General features: G+C 38.9%; 1 protein-coding gene across 1 annotated transcript in view; it reads left to right on the forward strand.

Moving 5' to 3' along the window:
• The window catches only part of PCDH19 (protocadherin 19), a 113,100-nt gene that overhangs the window by 52,425 nt on the left and 37,174 nt on the right, over positions 1-23,501 (forward strand). The window contains exons 3-4 of the mRNA XM_008701722.2: positions 8,345-8,403; positions 16,853-17,025. Of these exons, the coding sequence (XP_008699944.2) occupies positions 8,345-8,403; positions 16,853-17,025 (232 nt within the window). The remainder of the gene's footprint in view (positions 1-8,344; positions 8,404-16,852; positions 17,026-23,501) is intronic.

Consider the following 23,501-nt stretch of genomic DNA (forward strand, 5'->3'; position numbering starts at 1 on the left):
AATCAAAATAGCTGCACCAAAAGAGAACTACGGAGAATTTCATTGACCACAAACAAGAATATGGTCTATTGTATTGTATCTAATTAGAAAACATCAAGCTGACACAGTCACAATTTCTAAGATTGTATATTACTTGACTGTTTTTGGTCAGCATGATTACATGTTACAAGCTCCAGCAACAAGCTGGACCAGGGAAGTGAATTTAGAATGATATGCCAAAGGCTGTTACTCCTTCAATGTTAAATAAGCTTGTGGAAGCAACTGGGTTTTAAGTGATATATAATATAAACAATGAGATTGGGGTTGGAATTGGATTTGGGGGGGTGTTGTTTTGGCCCACAGGCACAGGGCCACCCACTGTTTTCCCTCCAAATATTTTAAGTCTTTTCAGCTGATGAGGTTCCTCAATAGAAATTATACTCTGCAGGAAGTTAGGCCTCCATAGCTGCTAAATAACAGATTTGAGGCACCAATAAACTCGAATTTAGCAGAAAGGAATGGACCAGCTCAGTGTCTGAGAGTGTGCTGGGCCTTCCCTGAGCCAGAAGGGCTCAAACAGAGGCTGTATTCAGGAGAGCTCATATGTGACTCCCTGGGCCATTTCTTGTGGGAGGTCTTATGTTTGTTTTTTATTGTCCGTTGGGCCAGATTTACCAAGTCATAGTTTCTGAAATTGGAGCTACCCCATAAAGTCATCACTAGTCCTGTTAGGTCACCTTGTAAAGATGGTTGCTAGTGCCTTTAAAGGACAGCTGAAATAGTTACCAAGGTCTAGGGATGAAAGTGGCTCATTCCTGGAACCCTTGGACTATGTGACTAAGCTCTCCAAGTGGGACTGGAGAACTACCTTCAGTTAGTGTGTGCCAAATTTATCTTTGTCTAATTGCTCGACTATACTCTCTTGATTCACTCACTGAAAGGAACTAAGAAAGTCATTCTGAGGAAAATAGGTATAAAGCAGACTAATCACTTCCTTGATGTTACCATCTTGTGTTTGCTTTCTGTTTCAGTAGTTGGTAATGCCAAGAACAGTGCTCCTGGGAATTTTTCTTGCTGTCCTTGTTTTTGTGGCATGTTCTAGCTGAGTCAGTATTTAACATGGCTGTAGCACTTAACCTGTGTGTTTGTTTTCTTGGCTCCTTAAGAGGGGAATAACAGTTGGCACCTGCTTGTAAAGTACTTTGATATTTGGGGATGAAAGGCACTCTGTGCCTGCAAAATAACTTTAATATGTTGTAGTTACATATTTGGGGATGGTGATTGGACTCCAGGGTTTGTTCCACTGGCAAATATGATTGATAGCTACTTGCTTCTCGGGGTTAATTTTGTTTATGTGGGATAAGACAGCGTGGCTCACATGACTGGATTCATCTTATTTACTCTTAAGCTATTTTTACTCGTACTGAGGTCTTGTTGATTTTGCATTTCTACATAGAATAGGCATTAACTGGTTCCTGAGAGCTTTTTATAAGCAGATACTATTTTATAGTGCACCATACCCCACAGAACACTTAGAAAAAGATCCCAGAGCCTTATTCAGAAGGCCTTGCTCATCTATTTAATGGTATGGTGCTTAGCCTGGTCTTTCAGCAGGATTTTGCCTCTGAATTACATGGATTCCTGCAGAAAGCTGCTGTGTTTCTCAAGGAGGTCTTTGTAGTAAAATTTGCAACTGGGTTGTTCTTCTAATGGCACAACTTTGGCCCAGTCAACAATGAAGGCGGAGAAAAGCACTTTCTCTAGGCTGCCTTTGTCACCTCTAGGTAGTGTGACCACATTGATGGTGCTAGTGAAATTTTAGGAGTGATGATGAAAGGCTACCAAGAGGGGAACTCTTTCAACTTAACTTGTTGGATGTTAGTTAACCACATGGCCTGTGTTTCCCCGTAGATAGCCCTGTCTTGAAAGCCACCGGAATCCTAGAGTTCTCTTTCACATGTAGAAAAGTAGCTGCCACACTGTCAGTCTGTGACTCAGAGGACTGCAATCTGGCAGAGCCTTATCTTCTTACAGAAATTTTATCTGCTTTGGTTTGGAAACATTATCTTGTGTCACTGCTGCCATTCCCAGAGATGTGGCAGGACTGATGGATTTAGATGGGCAGAAAGCACCAAAGTGTGTCAGCTTATCCCTGGCAGTTATATCCAGACTACTGTATATTTATAAGGTAATGGTTGGGAGTGAGGACAGAGAACAAATTGCAACTAGAAGGCAGTGTGTAGAATGGATGCTTTCTGAAGAAACAGGACCACTTGGCCTAATAGAATTGATCATCGGCTTTAATTGTGATAAGTAGCCTCATTATTAACCTCTTCCAGCTCTTCTCTGTTCATTCACTGGTGCATATTATGAATACTTGCTAAGTGTCTAGCACTGTGGCAGTGAGGACTCAAAAGAGAGCTTCCAGTTCAGCTGGAGGATGAACTGACATACTACACATGAAATAATCATAGAACCCAAGGAAATGCATAAATATATTGTACAGTCTGTACACAGTGCTGAGAAATTGCTAAGTAATGTGGCATGACCAGTGATGTAGATATATTAAAAATGAGGGAAATTAGATACGGAAGAAGTAGAGGACTGATATTGGATGACCACTCAACTAAAGATTTAATTTAGATTTAATGCTGAATGCATCAAGAAACCCCTGTAAAGAGTTCCTTAAACCCTTGGAAAGAGAAGCACTGTGATGAAAACAGTGGGCGAGGAAGATTATCCACATGGCATTTTGCAGAATGGGCTAGAGTAAAAGGCAAATACAGATGAGAAAACAGTGGCATAAGGTGAGGAAGGCTGTGGAAATGTAGCTAAAGGAACAGATACACGCACTAGTTCTAAAAACTTTAAGAATTTTATAACCCATTTGATAGGGGAGAGAGATTGCCTTTATATATGATGTGAGTTTGTATGTGTAAGAAATATAAAGGCCAGATCCTCCTCTGTGAGTCACCTACTCTCATCAAGCCGTTATGGTACTATTTAGCTCTATGAAGTAGCAGTGTAATTCTCAAAGTTGTACTCTAGTGGCCTGTGTGTAAGTATATACATGTATCTGCAGGAGAGCATGTGCCACTCTTTGTGTGCGTAGGGTGTGTGTGTGTATGTGTGTGTGTGTATGTATTTTTCATGTTTTTTTTCTGAATGGTTGTCATTTTAACCATCCCTGGTAGGAAGTCCATTAGTTTGTGACCTCCTTGCAGGTGCAGCCTATGTCTTTTTTTTTTTTTTTAACCTGCAGGGGTTGGTGCATGTTTATTGAATGGATGAATGAATGAACGAATGAATGAATGAGAGCCTTTTGTTTTAGAATCCTAGAATTTTTGGAACTTAAAGGGAACACTGACATCATTTGGGTTAGTCTCTTCATTTTATAGATAGATAAATTAAGGCCCGAAGAGGGATAAGGTGATTTATTCAAGGCTATCAATGAGTCAGTGACAAACATAGGAAGGGAATCCAGGTTGTCCCACTATACTATATTGCTCACTGTAGTCAAAATGGGTGTCTGTGATTGTGCATGTGAGAGAGAGAGGAAGGGAGGGCCAGGGGGAGGGAAGGGGGGAGGGGGGAGAGAGAGAGAGAAAGAGAGAATGAATGAATGAGAATTAGTCCTGAGATATGTGTGTAGGCATAGTTACTCGGAGCTTACTTGGCTTGTTTTCCAGTTCAGGGTAAATACGAGCTTTCTAGTGATGGCAGCTTTAGGGATGGTGCCTTTTATTCTATCTTCACTAATTCCTGCTTCAGCTGCTGCTGTCTGATGGATGAGTCTTTGAATATACATTCTAGCTGGAGGCATGCTGGCTTTATTTTTTATATAGAATTTACATTTTCATTTTTATGTGTTGGGGATAAGAAGTAAGAAAAAGCCATTTGTCAATTCATTTCCTAAACATGCCTTTGTGAAGAGATGGCATTTGAACATATAAAACAGCAATCGGTTTTAGAAAAGGGTCTTTTCATCACTGATCCATAAGTACAATTATCATTATTAGACATCAGCAGTTTAAAAAAGGATGAGCATTTTAAAATCACTCTGCTGTGCATCTGATTTGTGATTCCAGTTTTCCTGTTTGTATTGCTAAAATGATTATGAGTTTAAAACAAAATAATTAGCAGATTGCAGTTAGGATGTTTTTTCAGTTTGATGAGACTTTTAAAGTGTATTTTAAAATGGCTATTCGTTTTCAAATGAAAACCTTAAGGTTGGAGGATTCTCTGTTTTAATCTCAGTGTCTGCAACCTTTTTTAGCTTTGTGTAGTGACCTGGGGATTTGTGCTACTGGGCAAAGATTCTAGTTCTGGATATCTGCATTTATTAGTTTCTTTCTCCTTCGAGTTGAAGTCTCTCCTGGTGATAAATGTGGTGCTGAGAGAGGCACAGTCACTCTTCCAGAGACTAGGGTAAAATTCAATGAACTGGAAAAGTAATGCAAAATGACAATTAAAGTAGGGCATTCTGGTACCTTGGGGGCCTGACAAAATGGAAGAATTTGACTTGTGATGTGCCAGACTTATTAACATAGAGACATCATACCATACCACCTACCCAGAAGTCTTGTTGGAAACCTCACATTTCCAGAAAGGAGCTCAGAATAGAAAGTGGTGATCAAAGAAGGCTCCAAAACAGGTAAAAAAACAAAAAACAACAAGAACCAAAACATTACACAAAAGTCTCTGTATTAAAGATCATGTAATTTCCCTCTTAGAACAACAACATTTCAGCTCTCTGCCCAGACCTTAACTCTTATTTTCTAGACAAATACAGTTTCTAAGAACACAGTAGAGTAGGAGAATCAGACTCGAAATGGAAGAGGAGCTGTTTTTGATATATTGATAGCACTGAGAAGTAATAATACAGAAGTGTTTGATAGCAAGGTGGTGAAGGACATATGTTAAAAATTAAAGGTAAGAACTCAAAAACCAGAGCACTTTGGGGCCAGTGAGTATCCCGGCAAAACCTGCATGGCACAGTGATATATGTTTAGAAGGGTGCTCCTGAGTAACGATAAACAACCGATAGATACCCTTCAGAAACCAGGCAGAATGGTTAGGATTTTAAATCAAAGTCTTAGTCCTTGCAGAGGAAAGCCCTAAGCTATCTAAAAAAACTCAGCTATCCAGAAGTACTTATTCTTTAGGTTTTCAGAAAATCAAGGTGTTATTAAACCTAAGCCAAGTGAGAAGTCTGTTCTCAATGAGTTCCTAGGATAAACACTTCTAATTAAAGAAAGGATTTGGGAGAAATACATTAAATAGTGGGAAAGTGACTCTTATTTTCCATTCCATTGAGACTGGAAGTAAAAGTTTGCTCTAGACCCATTTTTTTAATGTCAAAATTAGTTTTTTCAGAAACAAATGTTGTTCTTGTCTCTTTACTGTGTTCCTGTGTTAACTTGGCTGTCTCATTAGAGATGGGGACATTTCCTAGTGAAATTAATGTGACATTTAGAGAAAATTTCCCCTCTCAAATGTTTCATGTTATTTGCCATTTAGAATACTTAGAGAGGGGATTGGAATAATGTCAAGCAAATTTTGATTAAATAAGGCTAACCAGGAGCCAATATTTTCATGCAAAAAAGAAAAGCTCTTTTAATATTTCTTTAAAAAGTGTATTTCTGCTCTGCTTCTTTAGTCTATGTTGAGATGACCTTGACAAATAACCTGACAGAAGAGATGCCGTCCTCTAAACAGCTGGGCTTGCATTAGAAAACACAGCACATCAGGTCAAAGCCTGTGGTCGGTCCTTTGCTCAGGACAGTTCTCTCCTCTGGATGTACATTAGAAGTACCTGGGGAGCTTTAAAAAATAGCAGTGCCTGGACCCGACTCCGGGCCAATTACCTCAGAATCTCTTGGACTGGTACCTTGGCAACAGTATTTTTAAAAACCCCAAAGTTCCCTAGTTGTTTCTAATGTGCATTCGGGCTGAGAACCACTGGCTTAAGACATGCAAACTATTCATTAAGAAAAGATTATTTCTTTCTTCAGGTGGTCTGAGTCTCATTCTTTGCTTCATCTGAAGTGTGGAAAAAATGTTCCCTTTCAATGCACAGAAGCTGGGTTTGAGCACATACCTTGAATCAATATGAGCAGAACACTTGACGTCAATATACACAGACTGATAATAGGGTATCTGTGGCCAATTAGCTCAGTTGTTTGGAATGTAGTATTAAGGGGGTCAGGATGGTGTATGCTGTCAATTAGAATAATTCTGTTTCATAGGTTGTTTCCATAACTCCAATCAAGTGGCCTCACGAAGAGACCTGAGACCGATTACAAAAACAAAAAGACAATGGATGACTCAACATAGGCCCATCTGCTATGGGAAAATTGGTTCTAGAAATCTGCCTCATGATTAGTGCTTCAGGTTCCGTAGAAAGCAGGGGATAAGGATTCCCACCATTACCACCATGAGTCATGATAAATTCAGTTGAACTTCCCCTTTGGATTCATGTTCTATTGTCTTTATTTTATATAGGGAAGAAAGCGAGGCATGCAGAAATTAGGTAATTTAACCAAGGTTGCACAGCAAAACTAGTCATTGAACTCCTGAGTACTTAATCAATTTCCTGTTTTAACTGGATAGCATGCTTTTTGGCAGGTGGAGACTTCCACTTGTTAAATTATATATTGTATTGACTATCATAAAATAGCACACTTACCCAGCACAATTTTTGCCTATTATGTTGGTATAATAAATTAATTCAAGAAATGCTTGTTGGTTGACTGACTGATGGATAACCTCTTCCAGCAACACTTCCAGCATTTAATTCCCAATGCAGCTTCAAGTTTGCCTCTTCTTCCTGTAATTATATTTGCAACAGTTTCAGCGTCCATTTTCTTATGAACAAATTAGAAATGAACTGACTCTTTTGATTTTTTACTCTCCCAACCCATTCCTGACAACAGAACCAAAAATCACTTGTGGTTTACATTAAAGGGGATTTTATCCTCTAGATAAAAACAGTGTGAGTGGATATTACAGAGCCTGTCTTCAAACGAGGAGCATGTAGAGGGCATGAGCATGCCTGAGTAAGTACAGGACAATGGTGGGATTTAGTTTTCTTCACAATACTCTCTCCTCCTTTCTCTCACCTACTCACCACGGCCATCCCCTCCTACTCTAGATACTTAGGGTCTCTACCCTGATTTTTTGCTCTTTGGTACTCATGCGGTGGTTGATTTACTATCACCTATCCTGTTTTCTCTTCTACCAGACTCTGAGTTCCTTGAAACCAAAAGCTGCATCTAAGAGCCCCGCACAGTTAATGTCTGACAGGAAGTCATCTGAAAGGAATCTGCTATTTTGTTAGCTAGACAGCTATTGTGTTTCCTTTTTCAGGCACTTTTAGTCGAAGTGATTTCAGAAGGCCCCAAAGAATGGTAAGCGTGGTGAGGATGTCTGGTAGGCTAGCAGGAAGATGGAGATACGTTTAAGGCATTTTCCAGTATATACAATGATTCTTTGAGAGTAGTACTTTAGTGTTGGGGGTAAGATTCATTTTACTAGGACTTTCGGTTACTTCAGTGTCAACTGTTCCCTGCATTCCCACCTTCTAAGGCTTCCCCTCTGGGTGCTCATAAACGTTTTCCCATCTCTTTCATCTGGCAGGTATTCTGCATTTGCTTTTGTAAAGCTGTTGCTCAGGCAGTCTACTGGAACCAGATTAGGCAGTAGTGTTTTAATGATAGGAGCCGAGACAGGGTTTGCTTGCAAACTTCATGTTTCACATGAAAGGCTTTGGCACCCCCTGTGGACTGCCCTTCACCCGGTTTCAGGCATAATTCTTGTTTGCCTTTATATCTGTGATAAAACGGCAGCCTTCCTGCATAACCAGCACTGAGCAAAATGTCTTAAAGGGAAGTGCACAGTTTAAATCCACAGTAGGGGATTACCTTGCCCACATTTCCATGTCTATGGAATAAATATTTTAACATGTTAATTATCTACTACTAATAAAAATACCTTTGTACTTCCAGTCAATTTGATGGACACAGAATTATATCCACTGGGAATGGGAAGCAATTAGTTTCTGTAAAGATTAGGGGTCATGCTGTATCTTCCTCTAAGTGCTTGCATGGTCAGTAGCCATCCATATTCTAGCGGATGTTTGTATCAATTTCATCTTGGCCTGCAGCAGGTGAGGGCTGCCTCCACAGAACCCCCAGGGCCCTAAGGAGGCGGCAGGCATTCCTCAGGCTGTTACCCCACTATGGCCTCAGTTTCTGATTCATTCATTGCTTCTCGCCCAGCAGAAAAATCCCCCTAAGTAGGACAGGTTGGCTCTTTTCATGAATCATCTATGTAACCTTTTTAATCTTTTTTTTTCCCGTTGCAGACTGAAAACTATTCCTTTGATTCCAACTATGTGAACAGCCGAGCCCATTTAATCAAAAGGTATGTTGGTTCGCTTGCCTATTTCTACAACCAAGCTTCACTTAATATAAAAAGCAAAACAGATTAAACCTTTTAAATGATGCCTTTGTTTTTTAAAAATATTTTTTTAATTTATTTGAGAGAGAGAAAGAGAGAGAGAGAGACTCTCAAGCGGACTTCCTGCTGAGCGCGGTGTCTGACTTGGGGCTGGATCCCAGGACCCTGAGACCATGACAGGACTCAAAATCAAAAGTTGGGTGCTTAACCACTGAGCCACCCAGGAACCCCATGATGCCTTTGTCTTTGGATTTTAAAATGAATGCCTATCTGCTTATTGTAAGAGATTTGAAAAATTCAGAAAAACATAAAAAAATAAAAATCACTGGTAATTCCACTATGCCAAAATAATCACTGTTGGCATTTTACCATGTTCCTTTACATCAAAATGTATGCATAAACACAAATTTAAAAAAAAACTGGGGTCATATTAAAATATGGTTTTATATGATGATTTTGAAATCTAATATTAGAAAACAGATACTCTCAAAATCATGTTGATAATCAAAATTCTTGTTGCTCTGCACTTTAAATGAAGAGAGGCCTTAAACAGTTTCTCATGTGGACCTTTCAGTGAATTTCAAGATTGCCGTTATTTTGTCAGCTTTGGAATCATTTTAAAGCTATGTTAATGGCAGATTAGCTAATTTATCTTTCAAAAACTTTGTAGATGAGAGAGGAAAACAATCTTTGCATGATTCAATACTTCCTAAATTATTTGGAAGTGTTTCAAATGTGGCATTCAAAATTAAAATTTGAGTGATTGGTTGGTCATAACTCAGTTATACATGGAGCTACAGAATGCAGAGCTGAATACGGCCAAGGAACATTCCATCTGGTGGGGCACCAAGGTTCAGGGAGCCCTCTACGGAGGGAGAACTAAACAAAATGGGGAACTTCTTGTGCTGAAAAACCAGTACTGATTATTCAGATGATGCCTTTATTACTGCTTCATGCAAATATCCTCTTGAATGGTCCAGTGGTTATTCTGCAGCTAAAATTGAACCCTGAGCGTGTTTGTTAAAATAATATAAATAAAATAGAGAAGCAAGCAGAGTATGTTAGAGCTACAGTAGAGAAGATGCAAAAATTCTATTATTTTGCTGGCTCTAATCCCATAATTTAAATCATCAGATGAGTAGGATTTGAAGAATCAACTGGCTTGTCGAACAAGCCACTTTAATTCATATTTAATTTAATTCATGATGCTGCAGTAATTCCTGAAAACATGCTAGGCTTATCTATATTGGTCTGGAATTGCTTGTGACCTTAAGTGATGATCGTTAATTATCGTTAATTAAAATGAATAGCCCAGCATTACCGGTGGTGGCACCGTTTGGAATTTTGTTTTGAGGGATTGGGAGGAATCCATTTTGAATATTTTCTTAGTTCACAGAATAAACTCAAAAGGTAAGGAATTCAAAATTATCTGGCTGATCTGTTTTAGTAGGAAAACGACCCCTCTTTATGTGCACTGATTAACTTTGCAGCAAAATCTGCTTTATTTTCTGCTTTAGGACTGTTGTTCCAAACCTTCTGGTAAAAATTCTGGTAAAAACAGTGACTTGACTTATCTTTACAGGTCCCTTCACAGCTTTGCGTACCTGGGAATTCTAAGACCAGGTTAAACTGATAACATGAGCCTGAATTTCACAGCGTGGCAGAAAGCCTTCTCCTGGGAACCCTCCCTGTCTCAGACCCGAATGTACAATGCACAGGCAGACTGATGAGATGAAAACTTAATGTTCAAACATTTCATTTTGGGAATACGTGTATTTCCACAGCAGCTTTGGGACTCAATAGAAACCTCTGATTTTGATTAATTACTTTATATGTTTTTGTCTACATACAAAATGCACAGCCTGGACTTAATAGGCTTTCGGTGAAATTTCTCCCGATGTTGCCTGAAACCAAAAATAGTGACTTTTTACCAGGGTCCGCTTTGATTAAGAGGAAACATCTGAAAGCTCAGGGACACATGCATTTTTGCCAGGTTCTGTTTTTGGAACCTTGAGGGCTGTGGAAAACCACAAAGGCCTTGGAATTTACGGGATCCATTGAGTTTAGACAAAGCACAATACCTGGAAAGATACAGGAAATCTTGTGTGCTATGCTTTTTTGGGGACTAACCATTTTAAATGTAAAATGTGTGGAAAATGTTAAGAGAGAGTGGTAACACCAGGTGATAAAAACCCCGCAAACTGTGTTCAAATAGCTCACAGTGATGTTTGAAAGGGATTTCACTGTATGTGGTTTCTTGAGGATCCATTTACATGCATGGAAAAATCTCCCAGCCAGGAAATTCTGAATCTTGTTATCAGTTTTAATTTTACTATCAAGTCCTGATTCTTGTTTTTTTTTTTTTTTAAGATTTTATTTATTTATCTGAGAGAGAGGGAGACAGAGAGAGAGAGAGCGCGCGAGTGCACAAGCAAGGGGAGGGACCAAGGGAGAAGCAGAGTCCCTGCTGAACAGGGAGCCGGAAGGGAATCAGGGCTCGATCACAGGACCCGGAGTTCATGACCTGAGCCAAAGGCAGACACTTAACCAACTGAACCACCCAGTTGCCCCTCAAGCCCTGTTTCTTTGAATCCAGTCTCAGGAGAATTTTGAGAACTTCTTTTCCTATCCATTTTCTTTTCCTCTGTTCACTTCCTACTTATCGAAGGATGCTTCTTGGGCCCTTCTTTTTATCATTCTCCAGCAGTTGCTAACTGTCTTGTCCAGACAGTTTACACACAGGCTTCTTTTTCTCTCTCACATCTATTTACCTCGGGTAAACGGAGGGAAAGACAGAGAGCAAGGGGCTTCCCCCAAGCACAAATCAAGGTTGAGAAGGGTAAAGAGTGGATCTGGAAGGGAAAGGGAAGGTGGATGGCACATAATCTTTGCACCACGGAATCTGGTGTTATATTTCTGTGTTTTTGTTTGTTTTCAGAACATCACCTGCAGCCTGCAGGTGTGCCCAAAGCTTATGTCAGGATTCTAGATTAACAAGCCAAGACAGTTCAGAATTTGTTCTGGATGGGCTTCCTTCCTGCGATGTTTGTTTCCTTGGTATCTTCTCAGAGCAAGGAAAGCCAGCAGTTGCACTTTGCCCTGGTTGTAACACTCTCTTTCCTCATGCTTGGTTTCTGTGCTGCGGTCTGATATCTACGCCTGCGGTGCTTTTGGAGCAATAACAAGCAGGGCATGAGGCTGTAGCACAAAGGAAATAAAGCAGGAAATGAACAAGATAGCGAAGTGGTGTGGAAAGGAAAATGAACATTGGCTCCTAAAGCATACAGAGTGCTTTCCTTTTCCACCCACATTGTTCTGGGGTTTTGCCGCACCTGGTGTCATGCCTCGTCTATAACAAGTGCTGGTACATGTTTATTGAATGAATGGATGAAAGACAGTTAAGAAAATCTCGGCATTTTTCCAATGAGAGCGAGCACTTAACTTCCCTGTAAACCAGGAATTTCTGACCTTTGATGTGCGTTAGAGTCACCTAGGAAGATTGTTAAATGCCAAGTCTTTAGCTCCATCCCTAGAGAACCTCCAGTTTTCATAGGTTCCCAAGGTGATTGTGGTGCAGGTAGGAGATCCAGGAACCACTGTAGAAACATCCTTATATTCTCTAAATATTGTGACAATACTCTTGACTTTTACTGCCTTCTCGTTCTTACTCTTAGATGGCATTCCTTGGGTATGTGGTGTCACCTACTACAAAGATATGACCTGTTTCCTTTCAGATTATTCTGTCTTTTAGAAAGATTTCCAATATTTGAAACGGTAAATTTGGGTTAGAATTTGAATAATGTTTATTCATGAAGGATTTTCTGAGTAACTCTTATGTTCAGAGTCTTGCTCTGGGTGTTTTCAAACAAATCTGTCCCTTTGTTGGCTACCAGCACAGTAATAGAAACATTTGCATTTACAATGCCATTGCAAAGGGTACCCCTAATTTATTGTCCCACAAAAGTTGGTTTACAAGTCTTTCATCTCCCAAGAGGTACACAGGTAATAAAGCAAGTGAAATCAGCATTTTTTATGCCTGGCATAAATTGTTATTTGTTTTGGGTGAGTAGCCATTTACCAGGCTGTTTTACAATTTGCAGCATCTTGCTCACTGGGTCTTAAACTGCCTTACCCAAATCCATTCATTAAGCCACTAAATGTCCTTACAAGATTAGAGTAAGTGGTACTTAGTTTGTCAGATGGGCAAACTGATCTTTAGGTGGGTTAACTATTCCAGGGTTTGGGGGAGGGATGTTAGACCCCTTGCATTTTTTTTTCAGAGAATACATGACTATCATTTTTGGAGTCTTTTAAAAAATTTTTATTAAGTTTTTAATTTTAATTCCAGTATAGTTAACATACAGTGTTATATTAGTTTCAGGGGTACAGTATAGTGATTCAACAATTCTATATATCACTCAGTGCTCATCATGATAAGTGTACTCTTTTTTTTATAATTTTTATTTTGTGATAAGTGTACTCTTAATCCCCATCACCTATTTCACCCATTCCCCTACCTACCTCCCCTCTGGTAACTATCAGATTGTTCTCTGTAGCTAAGTGTCTTTTTCTTGGTTTACCTCTCTCTCCCGCTCTCTCTCTTTCTTTGTTTTGTCTCTTAAATTCCACATGTGAGTGAAATCGTATGGTGTTCATCTTTCTCTGACTGACCTGTTTCTCTTAGCATTATATTCTCTAGCTCCATCCATGTTGCAGGTGGCAAGATTTCATTCTTTTTGTGGCTGAATAATACTCCATCATATGTATATATATATCACCTCATCTACTGATGGATGCTTAGGCTGCTTCCATAATTTGGCTATAATAAATAATGCTACAATAAACATAGGGGTGCATACAGCCTTTCAAATTGGTGTTTTTGTATTTTGGGGGTAAATACTCAGGAATGGGATTACTGGATGGTAGGTTAGTTGTATTTTTAATTTTTTGAGGAACCTCCATACTGTTTTCCACAGTAGCTGAACCAGTTTGCATTCCTAACAACAGTGCATGAGGGTTCCCTTTTCTCCGTATCCTCACCAAGACTTGTTGTTTCTTGTGCTTTTTATTTCAGCCAAGAATACCTGACTTTTTATACTCACACTACCAGTTCCAAGCAGCTAATCCTTCACTATTTTATTATTTCTCTCATTTCTACCTAAAAAAAAATCTCTGAGGTGGTTTGTAATATTCGGATGCATATAAAAAGGGTGATCAGACTTTAAAAAATCAGATCTAAACCAATTGGGTGAAGATAAATAGTGATCCTTGGCATCCAAATCACAGCAATTAAATATTATGTTTATTGTGAAGCTTTTGAGAAGCCAAGACAAAATGGTAAGTACACCAGGGTATATAGTTCTCGTTTTTCAATAAAGGAAGGACACACATTTGACAGGAGAATTTCTTTTCCTATTCTTGAATTCTAAGAGAAATGAACATAGTGGACAGTGTCTGACTATAGTTTATGGAAGATATAGAAACATTATCTAAGTACATATTTCCTGTATCAATCCTATAAAAAGACCACACACATAATGTTTAATTATAACTCAATGAAGATGTTACCATGTGGAGTAATGATCATATTAAACATAACCATTTATTGAGCATTTGTGTCCACCCAGTACTTCATGTACAGTATCTCATTGAGCCCTCAAAATGGCCTTGTGAAGAAGGTTTTAGCAAATGCATTTTACAGACAAGGAAATTAAGGCTCAAAGACATTAGATATCAGGCCCAGGGTTCCATAGATGAAGTGGCGCAGTATGGATTGTCACTTATTTTAATGACAGTGCTCTTTCCACTACAGCCTGGAAATCTAACATGCCACAGGAATAGAGTTTGAAAGAACCTAAAGCAGTGGTTTTCAACTGAAGGTGATTTGGCAACGTATAGAGACCTTTTTGGTTATAAGTTCTGGGAAAAGCACTACTAGCATCTAATGGGTAGAGGCCAGGGATGCTGTTAAACATTCTACAATGTACAGGATGGCCTCTGACCACAAAACATTATGCAGCCCAAATGTCAATAGTGCCAAGGTTGAGAAACCTTGGTCTAAGGGATGGTTAATTGCATTGTCCTTATATTAGTCCTCAACGTATGTCTCAAGCATATTTTGGCAACTGCTGAAATGCACTCAGTTCAGGGTTGAAGTCTCTGGTTTAAAGCAACAATTTTGTGTTGTAGATTAAAGAAATTTTCAGGTGTTCCAGATGCCAGAAATACAGGTCAAAAATATAATTTTGTTTTAAAAATATATGAACCAAGCAGGTCATTTCCTTTCTTCTGAGATGCAGGAGTCCATGTGGGCAGGACCAAATTTTTTTTTTCTAAAAGACAAACTTTGAATCTGTTCAAGCTTATGGCATTAGTACTTACAGGACGCCCCAACATCTGTGCCATAAAGCTAGAAATGGCTACACAGTCTAAAGCCTGTGTTTCCAATTGGTCTTCCTGACCATAAAAGAATTTTAGGATGATTGGTTTTTTAATAGAACTGTATGCTGGTGGGTCCACAGGGCTGCGGAGCTGCATGACATAATTTGGAGGAGCTGAGTGAGTTGGCTTATTGAATGATTTTAGTTTTAATACAGGTGATGCTCTGTGATCCTTTCTGAAAATAATTAGCACACAGGTCAATGCTTTACTCTCTCCTGCTCTTCATTTTCTTATAATTATGGCTTTCCAGTTACTGCCCTTTTGATCTTTTCCTTTTCATATTCAGAGCAGCAAGCATTCTACATCTAGGTTGGTCATATGTTAAAAATCTGCGGTGATTCCTTTTGACCAATATAGAGAATGACAAGGGATCTATTGTGTCCATGGCATAGCTCTTCATCATATGTACTGAATGTTCTTATCAAAGCCTCAGAGAGCCAGGCCTGCAGATGTTCAAGGTTGAGCACACCAGATGAGTTTGCACTATCATCTCCACAGGCTCCCTTTTCAGAGGTACAGTAGGTCTGTTGGGACTTGTCCTAATTCACCAGCATGACACTCTCCCGTTGTTGAGACAACAACACATTTTCTTGAGTATGCCTTTGCTACTTCCTCACTGATTGGGGAATGGATTCTCAGTTCACTAGGTGTTTCAGATTCATAGTTTATGGTCTATAGTGTTGCACATCTGCAGATGCTGTCAGGGCATACAAAGTATTAGAAATAGCAGGTGGGGCCTCTATGGATGTACCTTATGTATCATTCTCTATTTTTGTGTGAGGTTCTTGGATACTATGTTTAGTGCGTTGTATGGTGGATTGATTTAATAAATGCAAGAAAAATAGGCCCATAAACTCCTCAGCTGAAAGTTTTCATATTCTTAGCATAACTACACTCACAGTTTTATTAGAGCTCACTCTCTGGTTCTCACTTTTATCTTACTGTGCCTGCACCAAGGCTTCTCTTCTCAGCTCCTGCCTCTCCCCATTTTCCTTGAATCTGTCTCTCTGACTTTCTCAGTTAAAACTGACCTGAGTTCTCTGTTCCTGATAATTCTTTCTATTTTAGTTGAAGCACCTCAATTTCTGCCACTTCAGTTTTTGCAGTTGATTAGTAGACATCGTTGGAGAAGTGTTATACATAGTGGTTAAGGTTCCAGTCACTGGAGCTAGACTGCCTGGGTTTGGTCTTAGATCTGCTACATTTTCATCAGCTGTATGACCTTGGGCAAGGTATTTAACTTCCATGTGCTTCTGTTTTTTTCATCTGTAAATGGGAATATTAATGGTACCTTCCTCTTATATAGATGTGGTGACTAAAAATGTTAATTCATGTCAAGCACTTAGAATAGTGCCTTATGTATAGTAATTGCTCAGTAAACATTAGCTACTATTTTACCTTGGTTATATAAAAAGAGAAAACCTTCTGAAATGCAGGTGGTTGTTTCAGATTTGTACCTTCTTCTACCTTCCTATAGTAACACATTGAAGATAAGTGAGTGAAAGTATTAGCTACATCAGCATCCAATAGTGGGAACCTCTCTGCAGTGTTAAGTTCCATTATCTTTATTTTTTAAAGATTTATTTATTTATTGAATCATGGAACTTTACATCAAAAACTAGGGATGTACTGTATGGTGACTAACATAATATAATAATTTTTTTAAAAAGATTTATTTATTTATTTATTTGAGAGAGCCCACTGAGCATGGAGCCCAGCGTGATGCAGGGCTCGATCTCACAGCCCATGAGATCATGACCTGAGCCAAAATCATAAGTTGGACAGTCAACCAACTGAGGCACCCAAGTGTTCCAAGTTCCATTATCTTTAAACAGAAATTCCTCTTCTTTCTACTCTTTTGGACAATCCAGTCACTGTTGGCCTCACCACAGAGCTGACATCATCCTGGCTCTGAAAGACTTTAAAAATCAGATTATCACAGTTGTAAATGATCATTCTTTCTTCAACCCAGCAGCTCTACCTTCAAGGACTTAGAGGGCAACAGCCTGAAGGATAGTGGTCATGAAGAGAGCGACCAGACTGACAGTGAGCATGATGTCCAGCGGAGCCTGTATTGTGATACTGCTGTCAACGATGTGCTGAACACCAGTGTGACCTCCATGGGATCGCAGATGCCTGACCATGGTAAGGGCTGGATGGGTGTAAATTGCAGCCATAGATCCCACAGAACCAGAATATTCGTAGGTACATTGTACTACTTTACTGTAATGTGTGTGTTGTCGATGTGTGCACTGTGCTCATGCCTGAATTGCATCTACAGAGTGGTGAGATGTCCAGACAGCAGACCAGATTCTTCTTTATCCTCCCTGAGTGGATCCCCTAAGTTTGTATAATGTTCAGGCATTTTAAAAGCTGACTACATATACATATTGCATACATTCTCTTCAATAATAACTGCACTGAGCACATAGAAAATGAGCAGATGCCTTCTCACCAGGAATAAATGCCTCTTTTTGCTTTAGTACATGACATTTAACTGATCAGTCGAGTTGCACAGAACATAGCACTAATGAGACCAAAGGGGCAGGTTTTATTTCCAGATCAGGCTGGTTAACTTTACCTAGAGAGAGACTCTGTTCTCCGACAACAGATTGTATACCCTTTACTGAAGAAAGTACCGAACTTCACATTTTGTCTATAGGGCTGCTCTCCCAAATCCCTCTAGCTACCACACAGATGCGTGCCATTGGTCATAGGAGAGACCAGCATAAGAAAATGTGGCCGACTCCAAGTCAGTCTGTGCATATGAAAAAACACCTCAAAGCAAATCTCAGGAATGGCATTCTCATATATGAAGAAGAGTTATTTTTGTGAATGCAGCCACACATGCTTTAGCAAGAGGAGCTATTTAAAACTGTGCTAGGCATAAACCAGGGTATAAAAACATTAGCAGAGTTCAGCTAAGGCAGAATGTTCAGATGGACTTGGGCACAAATGTCATTTTCAATGTTTTACTGATGCAAACATGCTAGGAAAACAGCCTGTCTTTTTCAATTAAGAACTATGAATTCAGCTTGGTGTTTAGGCTCAGTGAAGCTTCAGAATGCTTGGCTATGTCTTGAGAGAAGCTAGACGCAAGCTCAGCTGGAAGCCCCACTGCTAAAAGACTTAAAGATGAGAAAACAAAATATGGTGATTATGTGCTGGTCTTCAGCTGTTTCATTTCACTGTAAACATCATTAAATGCTTTTGTTTTGGTCTTATAAATGAATCCAAAGGAAAAAATTGCACAATTCAAAACAGGAAATGTTTTTCATACAAAAAAAAGTTTGTCACTGTAGATTCTGTTAAACCGTCTCTTCCATCCCCTCCCCAGTCGGCTCAAGTGTCAAAGTCTGTAATATATAGAGGTCACTACTGATTGTGCACTGCTGTCTTCCCTAATTGGCGAGTGGTGACATCCGCAGAGATAATACACTTTCTGGGCAACCTTACTAAGACTAAAGATGAGAAAACTAAACATTTATATAACTGAAACAGAGACTGTTTAATTCTCAGGGGATTAGTAGTGTGTCACTGGGTACAGACTGGTATGTGTCATTTACGAGCCTTGTATCTCAAAAAAGTGCCTTTTCATTTATACCAGAAAGGGTTTTAGTTAGATGCTTTTTGAAATAAAGTGAATCCAGAGAAGGAAATGGTCATAATTGATTCTCACTTTATGCCTGGCTAGAACAACTCTGTTTTAATTTTTTGTCACATTTTTCTAGGAAAACAATATCAGTGGACTATGCTTAATTTTTCTGAGGGAGTATTTCTTACAAACGGGATGTATTGTGTGTGTGTGTATATATATATACACACACATATATATATACACCATGTCGATCGTATCATAATGAGAGTATCCTAAAGCAAAGATGTGGCATTATTCCAAGACTCTCCTACATATAGGATGATGATTACACACATGTGTGTGTACACACAGACACGTTTTTCCGCTCCATTTTGGCAACACTTCATATTTTTTCCTCAATATTCAATTTGCGTGTATATGTCTTAATTTTTTCCATCATTCCAGCAGTGGCTAAATCTTAAGCCAACCCTTGAGTTTGCTTTTTTCAATTTGGTTGAGTCATTAAACTTTAGGTACAGATGGAATTCCGGTCTTGCTTATATCTCAGGCTCTACCTTATGAGTTGCCAGTACTTATGAGCTTTCCATGATAGTACTTAATTGTTATATCCCAAATCGACTCTAGGCTGGGCACATAAATTGTATCACCTCAGTTATTGCTACCTCAAACAACATCAACAATTTCAACAATTAACATTTTATAGCATTTTACTATCTCAAACCTGGATTCATATAATATTTCTCATTTTATCCTGAGGCAGTGTAGTTGAAAGACAATCACTGAGGAAATTTACCATGTATGCCTGATCTTGGAACCATTCTAACTAGAATAGTTCTAGGTATATTAATTCCAGGGCAATATGGTATTGTTGCTTCTGACCAATTTAGAAAGGTCATGAGGGAAAATGGACTCAGACCTGCACGAAAGTCTCAAAGTTTCCTTGAGAAAAAAATAAAAAGTCTCAGCTCTCTTTGGTTCATTGATACCATGATGGGCATCTCAAACCCAAGTGCCCTAAAATCCTGGTGGTTCCAGGGCTGGACAGTTTTTGAGTTTTGAGTGGATGTCTCTGGAGAAGAATAAGGGTTGTAAAGACCTTGTCAGACTAACTCTGATTCTGATAATATTTCTTCTGGTCCTGTCAGAACCACTACAAAGTTGGGTCAAATATACCCAGTAGAATGTACCTTACACCTTTTTTTGACTCACCTTGGATTTCATGTCTGTGGTTTTCTGTGTTTTCTAATTTGGATATTAGCACAGCATTTTTCTTTGTACATATAGGGACACATGATTGATAGGGCGTGTCAGGATTTTCAAAAGAAAGATAATTTTATGCATGTTAATTTTTTCCTTGAGCAGGAATGGGTTGTTCAGGGAGCTATTATTGTGTTGGCAGCATTTGAGGAAAAGGTACAAATTGTATTTGCTCCCCACTTCCCAGATACCTGGGCCCTGTGCTTCTTCACACTGCCAAAATTTCTTTGGGTTTTGTTCTTATAACTGCTATAGCAGAAGAATGCTTAGTGTGAATGTCAAAGGTGCTTCATGGCTTTCAGAGTAAAGGCCCAAATCCCTTAATTTTCAGCAACCCATCCCTGAAAACAGTCCTCTAGGGATGGAACCCAGAATCAGTATATTCAACCAAAGAAGGAGAATGTCTGGAAGGCTTTTGCACCCAAAGGGCAAAGCCAGGGGTTTAGCCACTTGAGTTTGGATTGTTTTGACTACCCCAACCTAATACATCCATGAGCTGGGTCAGGGTGGAGATAAGAAGGAATGACCGGAATCTCTGCTTTCCAGATTGTTATTAATCCTGGTATCGCTCTCAACTTGCCTAAGACCAGGTCATTTGGTTGATGAACCAGCTGAGCTGAATTTCCTTATTGACAGGTGACTGAATTACAAATTCATTTATCATCTGAGTGCCCTTGAATTAATATGTCTCAGCTTATCCCCAGTAATTCAGCTCTTAGTGTCATGGCTTCCCAGAAAAGAAGGTGATGGAGAATTCTTTACCCTATACTTTCTACTCACTTATAGCACTTTTTGGAATGCTATCTCTCTCTCTGCAGCTCTCAGAGTGCCTCGAGAACAAGTAAGTGTTGCCATTCAGCATATTTTACCACCTGCTTTGGTTCTTCTGAGGTGATTTGGTGCTGAGCTTGGGAGTCACAATCAAATCTTTTAATCAATGCCTTCTCTTCCTGAATTTGACCAACTTCTGGCAAGGCCAAGAATTTTGCCTTATGCAATTGTAGCAGACAGTCTCCAAGAAGAGTTACTGACCATTAGACAGGTCAGAGGTGACAGAGGTTCATGGGTTTGTTTCAAAATTAGGAATATCACTGGGTTTGAATCTCTTCCTTTCAGAGTTATTTCTGGTTTGAGTAGTGCTGGGGTTAATAGGCTTCTGTCTCTTCCATGCTTCTTTGCATGACCATTTGTGATGACTTGGATATACCATTATGTTTATTTAAATATGTAGTCGTTTTGGGAATCATGTCCTAGAACTATACATACTAGTCCCAAGCTCAACTAATTTGTTTCAAATCATACTCATTGTCTCTTACTTTATGATTTAAATTATTAATTATGAATTCATCAATTGAAAAGATGACTCTAATTGCTCTAATGTCGACCTAGTTTGGAGTTCACTACAACACTGAATTGGTTTGCCTCCCATGCTAATCGATACCACGTGGAAGCAACATACAGAAACTCATAATAACATCTATCTGCTTTTGTATCCAAATGCATCTAAATGCAATGTAATGATCGCTTTATTTCTGAAAGTATAAATCCTTCTGCATGTTACTAAACTTGTTTATTTGGTAGTTCATCACCTGAATATCTTTTTTTAAAATTTTTGTTTTTATAGTAATTTTTTATTATGTTACATTAGTCTCCATACGGTACATCCCAAGTTTTTGATGTAAAGTTCCATGATTCATTACTTGCGTATAACACCCAGTGCACCATGTAGTATGTGCCCTCCTTACTACCCATCACCGGCCTATCCCAATCCCCCACCACCCTCCCCTCTAAAGCCCTCAGTTTGTTTCCCAGAGTCCATAGTCTCTCATGCTTCGTTCCCCCTTCTGTTTACCCCCCCTTCCTTCTTCCCTTTCTTCTCCTACTGATCTTCCTACTTCTTATACTTCCTACTTCCATAAATGAGTGAAACCATATGATAATTGTCTTTCTCTGAATATCATTTAACACGTTTGTTGTGTAAAACGTGGATTGAAGGAACTTGATCTGTGCCTAATTCAACCACTATTACAAATTAGCCATGAAAATGTTCTGTAGGTTTCACACTATGCATATTCTAGTTCCAATCACAGGTGTATTAAGACGTTTACACTTCCAACACCCTACCAGCAATGTGTAATTTTATTTCCTCTGCCCTTTTAATGAAATTATGATTTAGTGACTGAACATCCTTTGCTTATCCTCTTACCTATCCCCCTGACTCACCTCTCACCTCACTAAATTTCCAAACACTCATTTCCATTAGTCTCTTGGCAAAATAGGGAGTTCTCAATGGAGAATATTTTGTGACATTGCAAAGCAGTGTGCTGCTGGGCTCCAGAAATGGTAGCATGGACCAGATGTTCATAGAGTAATTGAAAATTCCATTTTATCAGAATAGCATTTGCTGTCAAAAAGTTTTATCTTTACTTCAACAAAGAGGTTGATTAGATCCCCCTGGACCTGAATTAGCGTCTTTGAAACTAGATATACTGTTTTGCAATTCATGTGGTTAGTTCTCCCTTGGTTTTGCTCATATAGAATTTTTTAAAAATGTCTTCCTCCTCATGCATATATATATACAAGGTAAAATGTTTAATTATTTGAACAATGGAATGTGTATGTATATAGTGAATCTATATGTGTGACTTTCAGCTGTTTTTATCTATCTCAGGTATACAGTATTCTAATGAGAGGTAGGAACAATCCATGAGTAGATACATATCTTTCGCCCATTCACTCAGCAATATTCTTGAGTGCCCACTGTGTGCCTGTCTCTGGGAATTGAATGTGTCAATTACTGCTATTATTGACTGTGAAAGTTCTCATCTTTTTAGCTTTGCTTATATCTGGTGTTTACTGAATTGACCAAGGTCAGCTCAATGATGAAATGAATAACTCTTTATGATTTTAGAAATCATTATAAGAATAGGGCCTGGTACTATTAGAAACCTTGTTAATGTGTCAACAAAGGGAAAGAAACAATAAAAAGAGACTATTACAATCAAGATCTTATTTTTAATAAGAATATCATGGAAGACTCTTCCTTGATGTCCTAATTTGAACAATGTCACAGAGGTGAGCATTTTCTTTCCAAATCTATCTGCTCTGAGGCTGAACTTCTTGCTTACTTTTAGTTAACTTCATTATAAGATGATAGGTTTAATCTCTGATATGCCTAGTTACCTTGCTGGTTTAGAGGCACTCAGTGGTACTCAATGCCCTGTCTCCCTTTTTCTCTGATGTCCAGGAACTTTTATCCATTCTCAGTCTCACCAGTGGCGGGGCAGGTGGGAATAGAGAGACAGGTGAATGCTTTTGCTCATTTCAACTACATTGCTGCACCAGATAATTGGACTCCTTTCAAAGCATTATTTACATTTTATTGGCAAGACAGTTGCTGGAATAAAAAGTTGTCCTTAGCTAATGGAAACATCCATGCTGTTAACAGTTGTTTGCTAGCATTATTTTGGCATGGGCCTTTTGGTCAGAGAATTCTTTTGGACAGTTCTCTTCATCTGCTTTGAAGTAGAAACACTATGTCCCCCACTTTTTTAAAAAAATAAAATGTTTTCCTGATCCACTTGGAACTTTTAGTTGTCTCATATTCAATGTCTATTTTAAATTTTATTATTAATAACTACCTGTGAAAAGGGATTCATTACTCATCAAGAAAATAAATGTCAGGGGCTTTCTTGACTGGTTGACACTAAGAATTTCTGTATTTTTAAGCACTTAGAAAGTATTGGAGGATGGAAATTATATTAAG

Source organism: Ursus maritimus, assembly GCF_017311325.1.
Source record: "Ursus maritimus isolate PB19 chromosome X unlocalized genomic scaffold, ASM1731132v1 scaffold_X1, whole genome shotgun sequence".
NCBI classification, from domain to species: Eukaryota; Metazoa; Chordata; class Mammalia; order Carnivora; family Ursidae; genus Ursus; species Ursus maritimus.